Raw genomic sequence first — 16,878 nt, forward strand, 5'->3', positions numbered from 1 at the left:
AAAGGCAATTTACAGGAATATTGTTTAACGTGAGACGGATAGCAAATTATGTTATCCTTTCAAAGTTTGTAGGTCCTCTATTCGCAGTCATTTTACCTCTAAGATCTCTTTATTTTAACATTTGTATAATTTTCCTTTTCTCCTTTTGTCAGCGTTTCTGTCTTTGCTTTCTGCGGGAAAACTTATCGTCACTAAGTGTCGATCGAACCGGGAAGTTGAAATTCTAAACAAACTCGAGTTCTGGGTACCTGAATTTACGACGACATGATCTTATTTCGTTTTAGTGTATAACTCCGGCGAAGTCTAATCTTTCCCATTCGGGCCTTAAATCAGACGGTCACGCCTTGTTTCTTCCTCATGTTGTTCAGTTACTAAAGATATACAGAAACGTTGCTTCACATTGTCTCTCTTTAATTTCTTCCTCTTCACACACAGGTGCAAAACTCGGTATCACATTAATTTTGCATCATAGCGGAAATCTAATATGATTTTTCCAAAGTTTTACACTGCTTCAGTTTGATTTTCCCGAACATCGTTTTGAAGAGAAAAGTTTATTCGATTTTATGCAAAAATAAAGGGTGTTGTCATTCGGGATGTTGGACAGAGTTCAAACAAAAAGACAAAAATCGAAAGGAAACACGGAGATACAATGTTTACGCCATTCGTTGCCTGTACTATGGCAGTGTAAACTAAGAATCACTTCCGGTCTCACCCGCAAAACTGATGCTTCAGTGAAATCTTTACCTCTTAAAGTTTGCAAAACATTTCTAAACAGTTCTGACTCGTAAAACGATTTATTTCCTTGAATTCCTAAAAAAAAGCTTTTGAATTTTGGCCATCTTTGCCAGAAAATAATAACGAACCTATTAACACTTAACCCCTTTTCACAGAAATTTTCTCTCGTCCCCGTAATTTGTCCTTCAGCGGTCGTTCAAATTTATCGAGGCGATCTAATGGTAAAGCTTGGTTCACACTTGTGACATAAGCATAAGCATAACTAGAAATACGTGACTCGCAAGACCTCGCGAAGCTGGGGCTGGGTGGAAAGCCCTCTTTACTCGTATTGTAGCATCGAATGAGGAGATTAAAAGGTTTCTGAACATAGTAACTATTTTGATGAGCATGGTGTTTTCGTAGTTCCACAGGCTAGTTTGCGGTTTGCGGTTAAAAATCTATTTCTGACGCGATGAAATGTACAATGGGCGTGCAACGCTGTCGTGTTCGATGAATTTATTTCCCACGGAAAATTATTTTACCACGGCCACAAAACGTGTAATTTCTTCAATGCAATCTTTCACAAAAAAGATTTCTGGAAGAAAGGGAAAAGATTCTGGAGAGATTGTTCTGTATCCAGGGAATATTGATGAAATTTTATCCGGCACGCAAATTTTCCCGATGTATGCAAATTTTGCTCCAGACGACGCCAGACAATCTGACGTCATTCATACTTTGTTTTTCACCGTTGCTAGGCAATATTGCGGACACCTTCACGGAAATATATAAACATACATACATATATACTAGAAATACGTGACTCGCAAAACCTCGCGAAGCTGGGGCTGGGTGGAAAACCCTCTTTCGTGTTGTAGCATCAAATGAGGAGATTAAAAGGTTTCTGAACATAGCAACTATTTTGATGAGCATGGTCTTTTCGTAGTTCCACAGGCTAGTTTGCGGTTAAAAATCTATTTCTGACGCGATGAAATGCACAACGGGCGTGAAGCGCTGTCGTGTTCGATGAATTTATTTCCCACGGAAAATTATTTTACCGCGGCCACAAAACGTGTAATTTCTTCAATGCAATCTTTCACAAAAAAAGATTTCTGGAAGAAAGGGAAAAGATTCTGGAGAGATAGTTCTGCATCAGTGAATATTGATGAACATTGCAGTTGAAATTTGATCATGCACGCATATTTTTTCCGATGTATGCAAATTTTTTTCAGACGACGCCAGACAGTCTGACGTCATTGCGGACACCTTCAACTAAATATACAAACATATATATAAATATATTTTTCGCTCGAATTCGCGCGGCTTAGCTCCACTCGGGCCGGCTCGGCCCGACAAATTTATTAACCTCGCTACGCTCGGGCCTTCGGCCCTCGCTTCGCGAGGAATAAATATATGTTCGGCTCTAATTTTCACGGCTTAGCTCCCGAGGGCGGCCTTCGGCCCGAGAAATTTATTAACCTCGCTACGCTCGGGCCTTCGGCCCTCGCTTCGCGAGGAACCATAAGCATAAGCATAAGAATGTGTAGTGTGAACCGGTGTGACATAAGCATAAGCATAAGCATAAGCATAAGAAAAAGGAAACTTTTTCTTTTTCTTACGCTTATGCTTATGCCTATGTCACGTTATCACAAGTGTGAACCGGTGCGACATAAGCATAAGCATAAGCATAACGAAGCAGCAGTGTTTGATATCAGCGGAAATATAATTGAAAATAGTGCCCAATCTCTGCCGGCTGATCTGCAGTTCCAAGATGGCGTCTTCCACAGATTTTTCGGAAAAATTAGCCGAAGCTGTTCGCATTTATCCTTGCTTTTTCCGACAGCAGGACCTTTTCCTCCCCTCCTGTCCTATCCTTCTTCGGTATCCACGCCTTCGAAGCAGTAAGGCTAAAAGGAGTTCTTCTTCTTCTTCTTCTTCCAGTTCTTCGTACCCGTCGTCCGCCATTTTGCAACTACAACTCGCCCCATTCTCCCGCGATCAAAATCTGAAGCCCAATGCGCCTGCGTATGTCGCCTTTCTTATGCTTATGTCACAAGTGTGAACATTCTTATGCTTATGTCACAAGTGTGAACCAAGCTTAAGAAATTAAGTAACCATCATCAAATGATATTGTTCAGTTTACCGACAACCGCCAGAGCTAATTGTTCCAACTAAGTATAGTGTTTGTTGCTCCTTTATCTATTTTTGTCTCACTTGTTCTAATATCATTTATTGGTTTAACACGACTTCAATTTGTGAAACATGTCTATGGAATTTTAAACTTCATTTCTTTGCCAGACTAAATTTTCAGTCAGAAATAACGTCCGGCGAAAAAAGCTTTCAAAGTAAAATTCTTTTTCCATGACAAGTAAACGCCCATAATGAACCGGCAGAAAAAGATGTTTTAGAAACACTCACAATTTGCAAATACAAATGGACTGGACTGCCGCAGTACGTTTCAGTTGAAGAGGAAGTAGCCTTCTGGTTTGTGATTCGTTATCCCCAAGTTTGATTGACGGATAACATTGTTAACAAGTAGCCAATTACGTCAAGACGCCGAAACGTCTGCAGTATCAATTCACTTCTGTCCAACCGTCTTCTTTATTATAGCTTTTAATGTTTGTTAAAACACCAAGAGCTTATGTATTTTTCATGATGCAAGGCAGTTGTTTGAAATTCTGTTGTTTAACCATAATTGAGTAATGCATGCTCTTGACAAATCAGCCGATGACTTTGTGAGAGAAGCAACAGAACCATTAGAAAGTCAGGAAACATGAACACAACGGTGAATGGATCGTTGACTTGCTCCAGTCCGTTCAATCCTACAGCAGCAAAAATTGGAAAAACCTTCGCTTTCTGCCTGACATTTGTCATTTCGCTGCTTGGGAATTCCTTTATAGCAATAGTTGTTTACATAACGCAAACCTTGAGAAAACCGATCAACTTCCTTATCATGAACATGGCCATGTCCGACCTGCCGTATCCAATATTTCATTTACCGCGGAGGCTAACAGATCTGCACGCAGACTCCTGGCTGTGTAAACTACTTTCCTTCTTATCAGATGTCTCGAGTGGGGTGTCTATTCAAAGCCTGGTTCTTATTGCCGTTGATCGATTTGGAGCTGTGCTATTTCCCCTCCGCTCCCCACTCATCAGTTCAAAGCTGTGCCCCTTCTTCATTCTTGGAACGTGGATCATCGCGATGGCAGTCCACTCGCCATATTTAGTCGCTTTGAAACTTGTTGAGTACCGCCCAGGACAACTGGTTTGTGTCTGGCGGTGGAATGAAGCCTTTGGAGAATCCTCTTCTCTTGCAAACTACGTCATAGTATTAAGTGTGGTACTTTTTTACATCCCAATCGCCATGTTGACCATACTTTACTCCATCATCGTTATCAAGCTCAAGTCACAGAAGATTCAAGGCGAACGGTCGGCCAACGCCGAGCAACAACGTGCGAAAAGGAACAGAAACGTGATAAAGATGGCCATTGCTATCGTGTTAGGGTTTGTACTATGCTGGTTACCCTTCAGTATTACCACTTGACTACTGCTAACAAGGTACAGTTTGCCTTGTGACTTCTTTGCATACAGGGATATTTTCTGGTTTATGGCTGTCTCAAATTGTGCCATCAATCCTTGCATCTGTTTCGTTTTCAGTTTCAACTACCGAAATGCACTAAAGAGACTCCTCAGGTGTTTTAGCGGCGGAATGGAGAACGAGTAATTTTTCAAAATTTCCGCCATAATTAAGCAAGCGGTTCGCGAAACTCTAAGTCGTAAAAAGGAACTTGTTTTGGTTTACTTTATTTAGCAACGAGACAAAATTTAGGGAAAGCTGCTGAAATTCACATAGTCAAAAAGAGCAATTAAGTGAGATGAAGTTTTTGAATAAAGGACTGCTTTTCAGCTACAAAACTACTCTGATTAAAGGACTAAATTATTATCTCGCTCGCAAGGAAAGGAATTGTAAATATCATGATGTACTGTTGAGATGCCGTCTAATGTAAGTTATTTATCTAATAATCGTTTAGAAACTTTCTGGTACACTTTAACAACAGTTCTTTGAAACTCTGGCTGTAAATAAACATATCAGAAAGGTGTTGAGTGGATTTCAACCCGTTCCTTGATCAAAATTTACCTGTGTAGTAGCTTCGCTTTTATTTTGAAAACACTAGTTATATTATCGTCAGCTGTATCGTATAAAACAAAAATCAATAATTGTTATCAGGTAGCTCTGTATTTAGCTGCATACTTTTCTTCCGTCCAAAGTTAAGCTAGACTGGAAAAAATAACAAGTTAAATACCACCTAAGATATTCTAATGCCATTGACAGAAATAACAGGTGTAAACAAACCGGGTTGTGTTATCGCGTAATTCAGAACCTTGTAGTCACCAAAGTCTTGAGCTATAGTTTTGTTTTGTTTTGTTTTGTTTTTCTAGAAGTTATTATTTTTAGCCGAGACTGACTTGGCTTTCCATTGATTCGTTTTCTTAATGCATTTGCCGAATCGAACAAGCTCACGATTCACTAGGCATCCTTTTATCAGGTTTTAACGTTTTACCAGGTTTGTCGTCCTTTTCTTAGGTTCTGTTCGAGCTCGCTGTCCATTGTTACTGTTTTACTATCCCTGACCAAAACAGAATTTAATAGCTTACGAACGTTTTTTCTTCTTTCGCTCTCACCAAATTAAAATTAATACAACGGTTACGAGAAACCAAACACAACCAGACAGCATTAATGAATAATATATGAAATTCTAAATTACAGTGGGTCTGTACGGGGCATGGCTCTATTTTATTTTTCGGTACAATCATTAGATTTTCGAAAGAAAACGATTGACGTGAAAGAAATTAGTTACCTTACTTGCCAAGATGCTGAAAGTTTTGCTTTTAATAATCTCTTTCAAGCAAAATGTTGCATCATTCTCGGACAAACATGGCGAAAATTCGAAGGTTTTTCATTAAGAATTGAAGGCTTTAAATTCACTTATTTCTATCCTAAACAAAACACATATTTTCTAGTATCTCGTCCATTTCTTGGGTTTTGTCGTTAAGGGGGAGTTACACCTGAGCGCCATTTTTCCGTAGATGTCAAAACTGTCAGGTTCTGTTGAAGACTATTCTTCAGGACCCAGTTGTAAAAGTGCGGATAACGTTATCCTCTGGATAAGTCGCTATCCAGAGAGTAAAATATATTGGAGTTCATTTTCATGATCCACCGGATAGTGAATTATCCGCAGAATAGAGTTGGTTGGTACCGGTTTCCAGCCCTTATACACTGACGGATAAATACTGCTACTCTTTAACAGCCTGGTGAACTTGGTAACTTGTGAGCAAGTAAGCTTCGTTTTCTCTACATAACAGGTGACCATAGCGACACTTATTTTAGCTGTAAGTGGATATAATTCAAAAGCCAGCTCACTGACCCCCATTTTATATTGTGAAACTATGATTAGCGTGTACAAATTCAACGTTCTGAAACGTTATAACAAAAGTAATTGTAGGAAGGAAGGATTTTCAGAGCCACCTTAACTTTTTAACTAAGCTCGTTTTAGAGCAAAAAATTAATACAACGTTGGTTCCTTGTTCCTTTTCTCCCTGTTGTTCTAATTTTATTGAACACTTAGCTCCTTTGTCCGATTACTTGATACAGATCAGAAAAATCAGCCCACGGTTACCGCCTTTAATTTAAACTAAAATGCGCCATTGTAGTGTCCCACCGTTAACTCACGTTCTCTAAAACAACTACTGCTCTATGAAAATTAAGTCTGAAATGTTCAACTGCATCTAAAACAAATTCCACAAATGGCGACCTCCTTTCAGGCGGATTTACTTTATGGGTTATTTTTCCATTTTCATCGTCTACAAACGTGAATATATCTGAGTTTACGTACCATATAAACTAAGAGATAATTTCGGTTGGGAAAAGTGTCCTTTATTTACGTGCGTAAAGTTGATGAATTTACATTTATATGAGTTTATAATTTTCACTTAAAGGTTTCGGCGGCCATTTATCCCATTAATAGGTTTAAATTCAAGACAGCGCCCCTTTCACTGATAGACTCGATAGTTATATATGAATAATAATAGTAAAAGAAGAAGTAAGGAGTGGCAAGGAGACGTCAAGAAACCCCCGGGCTTATACTGAGAGGTCTCCTCGGAGATATGTTAGATTAGATATGTTAGTGTAAGACATTGTATTTAGATTTTTTAACATACGGTGGTAAGACTATAAAGACATAAAAGAGTCGGACGTTTCATACAATTAACTGAGGAAATCAAGAAGCTTTCTTTTGAAGGTGGATAGACTAGGGGAAGACGTAATTGATAATGGCAAAGCATTCCATATTTTTGGCCCTCTAATGAGTATAGTAAATTGCTTGATATTAGTTCGGCAGGTGTGAGGTCGAAAATGAGCTGAGGTTCTAGTATCATAATTATGAATTTGAATGTCGTGTCGGAATAGTTAAGTGGATGTTTTAAAAGTCAAAATGCCACTTTGTATTTAAATAATGTCGGTTCTCTCTAACATCTGGTAGGCTCATGTGTCTGTCCTTACTCAGTAACACATTTTAATTCCGTCCACTTGGCGTTAATTCTCACCGATCACAAAGTCGGTTCTTCCCAGGAGGCCATGGTTGTTGCAGTTTGTCTCTTGCTGCAGTGGAGCTTGCAAAAAAAAAATCGAAAAAATAAAAGAGGCAAATGCCGTGGCCTCATCATATTTTAATTTAGATAAAATTAGATATTGGCTGTTTCCTTTATCAAGCGTTTACACAGAGACCTAAAAGGAGTCACGATTTGAATTATGAGCCAACAATTGTGCTTCTATTTAATTTGCCACACTATAGACGAAGCTAGAGTCAAGGATCAACAAACTTTTTGGGATCAAAAATAGCCAGTTCATTGTCAGTAACTTTCGAGAATCCGGCGACAGAAGCGAAAATGCGAATTTCTTTTTATTTGCCCCAAGAGACACTTGGTGAACTATTTTCAAAAATAATACTCAAAAGTTTCAGCGAATTTTTATTTTGGCAAAAATTGGGAAAGTTCTGAATCGGCCTAAACGTGCCCGATATCGCGATTGAAATTATGCAAATTAGTAAGTTTTCAAAACTATCGTTCAAAGACAAGGCAACGTTTTCTCGAGTTGATACTTAAAATAAACGATCGTTTTTACATCCCTTGTGCTTGATTTCAAACTATCTTTTATCTCGACTTGAACATTCTTTAATTTGAAGTTGCCCACGTAAAGAATACCATGTTTGCTATTCCTTAAATAGAGTGATTTTTGCCATATTTCAGATGTAATATATCAAACATAAGAAAGCGTGTTTCATCAGACATCCAAAAAACGAGGCGCAGCCGAGTTTTTTTAAACGACTTCGAGGTGTTTGGATGTCTGATGAAACACACTTTCGATTGTTTGATATGGCTTCTCAAATGATCAATAATTCTTGGAGAAATTAAGGCTAAAGTTGGCAAAATTTTATGGTAATTAGGATCACATATCCAAACCACGGTCACGGTAGTGATTTTCTTTGTTTTCTTTTGATGAATTATTAATGAGTTTGAGAAGACCATATCATCGGGGGTATACGAATATACTGGTAATGAAATAACTTTTTTGAACGGGAAATTGTTCTTATTTATCATGTTTAAATATTTAGTTTGGCCCGTGAAAAGTGAGCGCGCTAGGTCGAGATCTGGGTAATGCACTTTCAATTGACACAATTCGCCATTTCAGTACTTCATGTTCGGTCCTGTTACTTTGCACGTGTCAATACAGTCCACGGAAGTTTTTAGATAAAAGCCAAGGTCTCTGGTTTCATATCATGCTTTTATACACGTAAATAACTGGCTTTAAACTTGAGTGCTCCCTATATTAGCATTAAGTTATCAAATGATTCTTTTCAGCTGAAATTTTCGAGTTTATATTGAGCCGTTCAAGCGAGATGAAAGAGCCGTTCCCAGGGAATAACTTGAAATCAGTGAAATTAATACCCTGTTTCTCATATCATGCTACACTTCCAAACTACCGATATTTTTAAGCTACAAAGTGTAAATGCTCCCTTTTTACGTGGCCTAAAACAGAATTTGCCCAAAATATTACGAATGAAGTCGACCGCAAGAAAAATCTGAAAAAATCGCGCACCAACGTAAATGTAAACATCAGCCGTTTCTCGACTTGCCACATAGATGAAACGCGTCCGTTGTTTAACCTCTGTATACATTTATGACCAGAAAGTACCTGGAAAGTAGAAACAAAAAATCTTCTCTATGCCCATCTGTATAAATACACTTGCCAACAAGCTTTGTTTTTCTGTGTGTTTGTTGAAAATACTGAAGAATAGTGCAACATTGTTACTGACTACTTGACTCATTCAATCACAACCGGGTAACACGACTGAAAACTAAATATCAAGAAATGCTCTTACTTGTCTGTAATCGTTACTCACATTATATCTGGCGATATCACATCCCCGAGGCAAGGCTGAAAATTGTCTCAAATTCCGCATATTAGAGATTTAAAGTTTTGAACAACGCGAATAACTTTCATTTTGTTCAAAACTATCGTTCAAGATTATATCTAGTTTTCAGTCAGGCTGCAGCCCCCCCAAAGTTTGGGCAACTCAGATTTTTTGGGCAGAAAGAGAAATTTGGACAAAGCCAGTTTTAAAAGAAGTCTCTGTGTTTTTTTTTTCGAAGAGAGATATTTTCTGTTTTAACCTGAAGTCGGCGTGGTGAAGCCAGTTAAAGACTGCAATCGGCGACATAATTAGTTGACACATTGTGTTCCTATAGTAGTTTCAGTCCACCAAATAACACCACTCTTTTTTTCGCGCGTTAAACTGTCAAAAAGACACCGCTCCCCCATCCAACTGTTGCTTGTTTGTACCACGAGATCACGGCAATTGCCGTACAACTAAACATTGTTTGGTGGGAGGGGGGCTGAAAGGACATGCGAGGAGGGAAGGGGGGTCAAAAAGGGATCACAGTGACGAAATAAGGTGTTAAAAATGTGAATGTGTCAACAATTTTGGCGCCAATTGTAGTTACATTCATACGAGACAGTTGTTGGCTAGCACTTGATGAGAAGAAAGATCTTCGCAGTTAGTACGCAACTTAAGCAGTTGCGAAAAGAAAACCTGAAAAAATTCAAGCTTGAATGGTAATTAAACCCATGACCTCTGCGATGAGGGTCCCCTATACCTCTTCTGCAAACAGTTTCACGCATAAGGAATTGGCCTTTTCACGCATCACGAAAAATGCAAAAAACACCTTCACGTTCACAGAAAAAAGCAAGCAATGACGTTTCACGTAAAAATGCTACAGCTAAATCATGTTTCACAAAAAAATACAAATACTATTCACGTTTCGCAAAACATGCAAATACGACCATTACAAAAATGTATTTAAACATTTTACCTGACATTACTAAACTGTGCTACAGTAGATATAGTTGCACATGGCCATCTTTTGGTAATTTCGGACTCTATTCTCGTCGATGTCTAGATCTTTTGTGGCTTGGGTAATTGAAAAAACTTTGTAATAGAGCGTAGGATGACTATCCGCTACTGTAGTTCGGCTAGTTTAGTTACTTCCACTCATTTCGACTTCTACCTCAATCTCGAGATACATGTAGCATTTCATCCAGAACCACTACAGATAAAAACAGTTATACGCCATACTTCTTATTGATGGAGATATTGCGTCCTTGGTTCACTGTCGCTGTTGTTAGTTCTCAGTCCTCCATCCGCGAGCGCGTCGAATGGGCAGGTTTTACATCTAGGGGATCTAGTAGTTTGGTGTAGCTTACGAGCTTCAAGGACGCTAAAATCTCAAAAAAGTGAAAATTTATTCCCGCAAAAGTCGTCAGTTGGTTCACAAATCACGCGTAACTTAATGCATATTTCATGGATCACGAAGAAATGGAAAACCAGTTTCCCGAGGACGGAAAAATATAGATTCACGAATCACGGAAAAAATAAATCCTCATTCACGCTTCACGCAAAGCAAAAATGGCCATTCACGCGTCACGGAAAAAGTATAGGGGACCCTCTGCGATGCAGTGCTCTACCAACTGAGCTATGAAGCCAACTGGGAGCTGGTCATATTGTGAGTTCGTAAAACCCGTGAAGGATGAATAAATGAATGTAATATATGAAGCATATATTTTGAACTGCTGATGAAAGTTCAAATAGAAGAAAGATCCTCGCAGTTAGTACGCAACTTAAGCAGTTGCGAAGAAGCTGCGATCTTCTCGTGATCTTTCATCCGCCAGGGCACCCAGACAAACGCCATCGCGCCGCCTTCAAGCCCTTGTAGGTGAACACGCAGAAAGACAAACGCACCTGCACCGGAATCGCACCACCGTCTTAACACTTACTATGCGTCCATCGACAAAATGTTGTCCGAGCTTGAGCTCAGGTTGAGCGGAAATGACCAGGAAATACTCTGTGCTTTGGGAAATATCCGGCTGTCATAGTGAAACACCTGATAAAGAGAGCTTCTCCCACGTTGCTAAATTTTACAAAATCGACGGCGAGATTCTGGAAGCCGAGCAGAAAATTACGCGAGTTTTCGTCGTCTGCGCGTATTAGACTACGTAATTGTTTCAGAAATCAGCTGGAGACAATGCACGAGAATGATCCATTTGATATGTTTCCAGGGTTTTCTAATGTGGTATACATGTCCTTGCAGTGTTACCTATTACATTGTGTTCTGCAGAACGATCATTCAGTGCGTTGCGCAGATTGAAAACTTACCTCGGCAGCACCATGGGGCAACAACGTGTCAGTACTGATCGCACTTATTAACATTGCAAGGGCAACTCTGTAGTCAACAATGACATGGATCGTATCATCGATATCTTCGGCCGTCTAAATGGCAGAGAGAACTATTTCTTTTAACGTGTTTTATGAGCTCATACGGATAGATTCATATGTCAGAATATTTTCTCTTCATATGTAGGCGTAATGTTAGTGCATCGTATGACCCTCGTTTCTTTTCGACTGTTTCTTAAAAATTGGGCAACTTACGAAGATTTTTTGGGCAAATGGTTCACCGCCCCCCCCCCCCCCCCTGGCAAAAAATTGCCCGCCCGCCTATGTATGTTTTATCTAAAAACTTCCGTGAACTGTATTGACACGTGCAAAGTAACAGGAGGAACATGAAGTACTGAAATGGCGAATTGTGTCAAAGTGCATTCCACACATCTCGACCCAGTGCGCTCACTTTTCACGGGCCAAACTAAATATTTTAACATGATAAATAAGAACAATTTCCCGTTCAAAAAAGTTATTTCATTACCAGTATATTCGTATACCCCCGATGATATGGTCATCTGAAATATGGCAAAAATCACTCTGTTTAAGGAATAGCAAACATGGTATTCTTTACGTGGGCAACTTCAAATTAAAGAATGTTCAAGTCGAGATAAAATATAGTTTGGAAGCAAGCACAAGGGATGTAAAAACGATTGTGAAAGTATCAACTCGAGAAAACGTTGCCTTGTCTTGAAGAATAGTTTTGAAAACGTACTAATTTGCATAATTTCAATCGGGCTATCGGGCACGTTTTGACCGATTTCGAACTTTCCCAATTTTTGCCAAAATAAAAATTCGTTGGAACTTTTGAATATTATTTCTGAAAATAGTTCACCAAAAGGGTCTTTAAGGGCAAATAAAAAGAAATTCGAATTTTCGCTTCTGTCGCCGGATTCTTGAAAGTTACTGACAACGCCACTTAGAACTTTAAAAAGTTCTAAGTTCCTGTTCGTGGCTTCTATTCATACAGCAAACGTTATCACTTTGTAAATTTGCATAACAATACGATTGAACGCAATCAAGTCAATTTAGGACACAAGCTGCAAACCTAATTTCGATTTCGTCTTTAGTTTATTTCTTTGCCAGACTAAAAACGGTGAATGGATCGAGCTGCTCCAGTCCGAAGAAAAAATGCAGACATCGCTTTCAACTACATCGCGCCAGAGTCTTTCAATTCTTATGTTCCTATCACTTGGTCCAGTAATGAAACTTCCTCGGTTCTCCCCCCTAAACCATACCATGTAATCGCCAACAGCAACATTCTCCCCTCCATTGTCTGCTCTCACACGGGACGGATGCCCCCACTCAACCGTGGCTAGCTGAAAACATGAGAGAACAGTTACAGCCCTTTTGTTATTATTCACCCGAAGGTAGATAATCGCCCTAGAAAATCCATCAACACAACCATGGATACACATCCTCCAATGACGTATGTTGGTGTCGATGTGCTACAAAAAATTGGGATGTGGAACGCTATAAGGCCGCCTTTGAATCCTCTGACCCCAGTGATTAGCCCTGTTAATAGGGTCTACTCGCATTATTGCCTCCCGTACATGCCACCTCTGTATGCACAACCCTCGTTGACGCAAGCAGAGCAATAACATTAGTCTCCCCTGTGCGGGGAAATGCTCTAAGCTCCTCCTCCACAATAACGTCCAGTTCACTATTTTATATATGCGAAAAGCTCTCAAATTCAAGAGAGAAGCCCAGTTGTCTTCTCCTGTTATATATTGTTTGCTTTGACGCCTCTAGGTCACAAGCAATCTGGGTCCAGCTATTAAATTCACTCCGTAGGCATGCTTATTGTTCTGAAGATAATAAATATCTTGGCCTTCCTGGTCCTCTGGGTTGAGCAGTTGGAGGCCTTTAGGCGTATCTGTCCATCACTGGCAGTTGGAACAAAGAAGTGTAGATGGCCTTTAAGTTGTCCCGTAATTCCTGTAACTGCTGCATCTGATTTCCAGAATATAAACTCCTTTTCTGCATATAAATTATAATGCAAGCCAAATGCTTCATTGCACATAACACTCTGTTTGCGTAAAATTCACAGCGTTGACGGTCTTGCCTTATATTCTCTATCTCATTTACTACCTCTCTCAGAAGAGTTGTCACTCTTGTGAGAGAGCTAAGTCATCGTCTCATAAGCCGCTGTCAAAGATAATATGCGAAAACGGAAGTTCAGATACATGAACTCTACAATTGCATGTATAAATTCTTGCAAGTGTTTTTTTTTTTATCATTTCTGGACATTTCTGAAACGTATAACTAAGTAACTAATTGTAGCAAAAGTTTTACAAGAGTTTTACCTCGATATTGAAAACGTAAACACGAACAAAACAACAAGAAACAACTGGAACTTCATGCTGAAATGAAGTATTTCAAGGATAAGCCGAAAAAAGGAGAAGAATTGTAGATACCTTTAAAACACAAACCTCACTCACTTATAGTACTACAAGATAGCACTAACGTCAGCACTAACGCCTCGGGCAATTTTCTAGTTTCCAGTCTCCACTCGCCCTATCACAATTTCCAGTTTCGTAAATATTTCGAGATTTCGAAACCATTCCGAAATTCGGTATCATACACTGAAGTTCGTTTTCGAGACCATTACGAGTTCGAAACCATTAAGAAGATCGTGTTCGAAACCATTTCGACTTTCGAAACCATTTCGAAAATCGGAATTTTTCAATCGGAATTTTTTTACGAATGGCGGGCCATAACAAGGCAGTTGTTTGAAATTCTGTTGTTTAAGCATAACTGAGTAATACATGCTCCTGACAAAGCAGCCGATGACATTGTTAGAAAAGCAACAGAACCGTTAGAAGGTCAGCAAACATGAACACAACGGTGAATGGGTCGAGCTGCTCCAGTCTGTTCAATCCTACAGCAGCTAAGCTTGGAAAAACCTTTGCCTACTGCATGATATTCGTCGTTTCACTGCTTGGGAATTCCTTTATAGGAATAATTGTTTACAAAACGCAAACCTTGAGAAAACCGATCGACTTCTTCATCGTGAACATGGTCATGTCCGACCTGCTGTATCCAATATTTCATTTACCGTGGAGGCTAACAGAACTGCACGCAGACTCCTGGTTGATCAGTGGTCCTCTTGGCCAGGCCCTGTGTAAACTACTTAGGTTCTTACCAGATGTCTCCACTGGTGTGTCTATCCAAAGCCTAGTTCTGATAGCAGTGGATCGATTTAGAGCTGTGGTATTTCCCCACCGTTCCCCACTCATCAGTTCAAAGCTGTGCCCCTTCTTCATTCTTGGAACGTGGATCATCGCGATGGCAGTCCACTCGCCATATTTAGTCGCCTTGAAACTTGCTGTGTATCGAGAACGACTGGTTTGTGACTGGCAGTGGAATGAAGCCTTTGGTGAATCCTCTTCCTTTGCAAACTACTTCATAGCATTAAGTGTGGTGTTTTTTTACATCCCTATCGTCATGTTGGCCACGCTTTACTCTATCATCGTTATCAAGCTCAAGTCACAGAAGTTTCCAGGCGAGCAATCGGCCATCGCTGAGCAACAACGAGCAAAAAGGAACAGAAATGTGTTAAAGATGGCCATTGCTATCGTGTTAGGGTTTGTACTATGCTGGGTACCCTTCACTATCACAGCTTCACTACGGCTGACAAGGGATAATTTGCCTTGTGGCTTCAACATCGTTTGGTATATTACCTGGTTTATGGCTGTCTCAAATTGTGCCCTCAGTCCTTGCATCTGTTTCAGCTTCAGTTCTAATTACCGCGTTGCACTAAAGAGACTCCTCAGATGTTTTAGCGGCGCAGTGCAGAACGAGTAAATATTTAAAATCCGCCGTGACTGAGCAAGGGGCTCGTGGAACTCCTATTTGTAAAAAGGAACCTTTAGCGGGTTTACTTTATTTAGCGACGATTTAAAAAAAAAGTTTAGGGAAAGCTGCTAAACTTCACATAAACAAAAAGAACAACAATTAAGTAAGATGAAGTTTTTGAATAAAGGACTGCTTTCCTACAAAATTACTCTGATTAAAAGTTAAACTTATATCTCGCTCTCGGGGAAAGAATTGTAAATATGTTTGTTTTCAGATGATGTCTAATGGAAGTTGTTCAGCTGATTTTCGTTTAATTAGAAACTTTGCGGAACTGTTCAACAACAGTTCTTTGTTCCTTCACGAGTAGTTTTTGAAAACTTCCACTGAAACTGAGCCAAGCGGTTCACAGAACTCCAAGCTGGAACAATGCACTTATGGGTAATTTTGTTTTTCCTTACCAATCATTGAAACAAATTGCTGCTAAACTTCGCACAAAGGATAAGAAAATTAAGCCAAGTGGGATTTATAAACGAATTTCTGCTTTTGCTCCGACAACTAACTTGTAGACAGTGAAACAATGATCATCTCGAAACGGAAAGAATTCTGAAAGAAATTTATCGAATTGTAAATATGCTGGTATGTAAGGGTGTTGTGCCCTTCTAATAAACGATATTTAGCAACAATTGTGAACCCTTTGCTGAACAGTGTAGTTTTAACTGTTCTTTGTAAATAAACACATAAGAAAATTGTTGAACAGATTTCAAACTGCTTGTTTGTTCTAGTAAGGCCATCTCCATAACATTTTTCGTCCGGCTCCCATCGAACTCTCTCTCTTGTGATAGTGGGTCGATGGGTTGGCCTTTTTGTTAAAAGAAAAAGGGAAGGCTGCGAAAAGAAACATTGACAAATAGTATTAAACTAGTAATAATCAAAGATTAGGGAGTGCGTTCGATGTCACCAGACTCTTTTTCTCCTTTGCCAAGTTGATGATGATGTCTTCCGTCCCTGCAAAATCTGCGGGGGATGTCAGATACGCGTCCCAAGATCCATTCATTCGTTGATTGATTGTCCCATACAATCTCGACTCCAATCTGTATTAGGAATGCGTTCTTTCTACGTCGAACGCAATAGATAAATTCAAGCGTACCTTGATCTTATATTTCCCGTCGGATTGCCATTTTGTAACGAGCCGCTGTCACTCTTAGACTGTCAGAGAATGTGATAGAAGAAGTCGAGTTGGTACATAAATTCAGTTAAATTTACGACCGTAGACAAGAAAAAAGTGTCTAAGAATGAGGGAATCCACATCAGAGGAGTTAGTCATTTGTGGAAAATTTAGTTGCCGTTGCGTGTGTCTGTTTTTTCGAGTGAATTTTCATGAAGGAGTTTTTTTTGTAGAGAAGTTAGCATTTTTTTAAATTAAGGAACTAATCGTTTAATGGTTATTTTTATCTGTATCGAGTAAACGGACAAAGGAAATAAGTGTTCGGGAAAATTATAGAATTGAGAGAAAAATAACTAGGAGCTAACGATCTTTTAA

At 39.4% G+C, this 16,878-nt stretch overlaps 2 protein-coding genes, 1 long non-coding RNA gene and 1 pseudogene across 3 annotated transcripts in view; 2 read left to right on the plus strand and 2 right to left on the minus strand.

Moving 5' to 3' along the window:
* The window catches only part of LOC146483180 (uncharacterized), a 37,454-nt pseudogene extending 23,552 nt beyond the window's left edge, over nt 1–13,902 (minus strand).
* The window catches only part of LOC146483171 (uncharacterized), a 221,800-nt gene that overhangs the window by 148,454 nt on the left and 56,468 nt on the right, over nt 1–16,878 (minus strand). The gene's annotated exons all lie outside the window — the stretch shown is intronic.
* Nucleotides 3,310–5,422, plus strand: LOC146483186 (QRFP-like peptide receptor). Its single transcript, XM_085106435.1, has one exon. It carries the CDS (start codon nt 3,485–3,487, stop codon nt 4,253–4,255), a length of 771 nt encoding a protein of 256 aa, XP_084962561.1. The 5' UTR covers nt 3,310–3,484; the 3' UTR covers nt 4,256–5,422.
* On the plus strand, nt 14,376–15,347 carry LOC146483187 (RYamide receptor-like). The gene is made up of 2 exons (XM_085106192.1): nt 14,376–14,919; nt 14,953–15,347. Exons 1-2 carry the CDS (start codon nt 14,376–14,378, stop codon nt 15,345–15,347), a joined length of 939 nt encoding a protein of 312 aa, XP_084962318.1.

This window comes from Pavona decussata, unplaced genomic scaffold (assembly GCF_977016875.1).
Source record: "Pavona decussata unplaced genomic scaffold, jaPavDecu1.1 SCAFFOLD_40, whole genome shotgun sequence".
In the NCBI taxonomy this organism is placed as follows: domain Eukaryota; kingdom Metazoa; phylum Cnidaria; class Anthozoa; order Scleractinia; family Agariciidae; genus Pavona; species Pavona decussata.

Excerpts from the sequence above, each read along its gene's own strand:
- LOC146483187 (XM_085106192.1), top strand. The coding sequence starts at position 14,376 with ATGAACACAACGGTGAATGGGTCGAGCTGCTCCAGTCTGTTCAATCCT. Across the intron at positions 14,920-14,952 it reads GCAGTGGAATGAAGCCTTTG|CATTAAGTGTGGTGTTTTTT; the intron begins GTGAATCCTCTT and ends ACTACTTCATAG.
- LOC146483186 (XM_085106435.1), top strand. The coding sequence starts at position 3,485 with ATGAACACAACGGTGAATGGATCGTTGACTTGCTCCAGTCCGTTCAAT.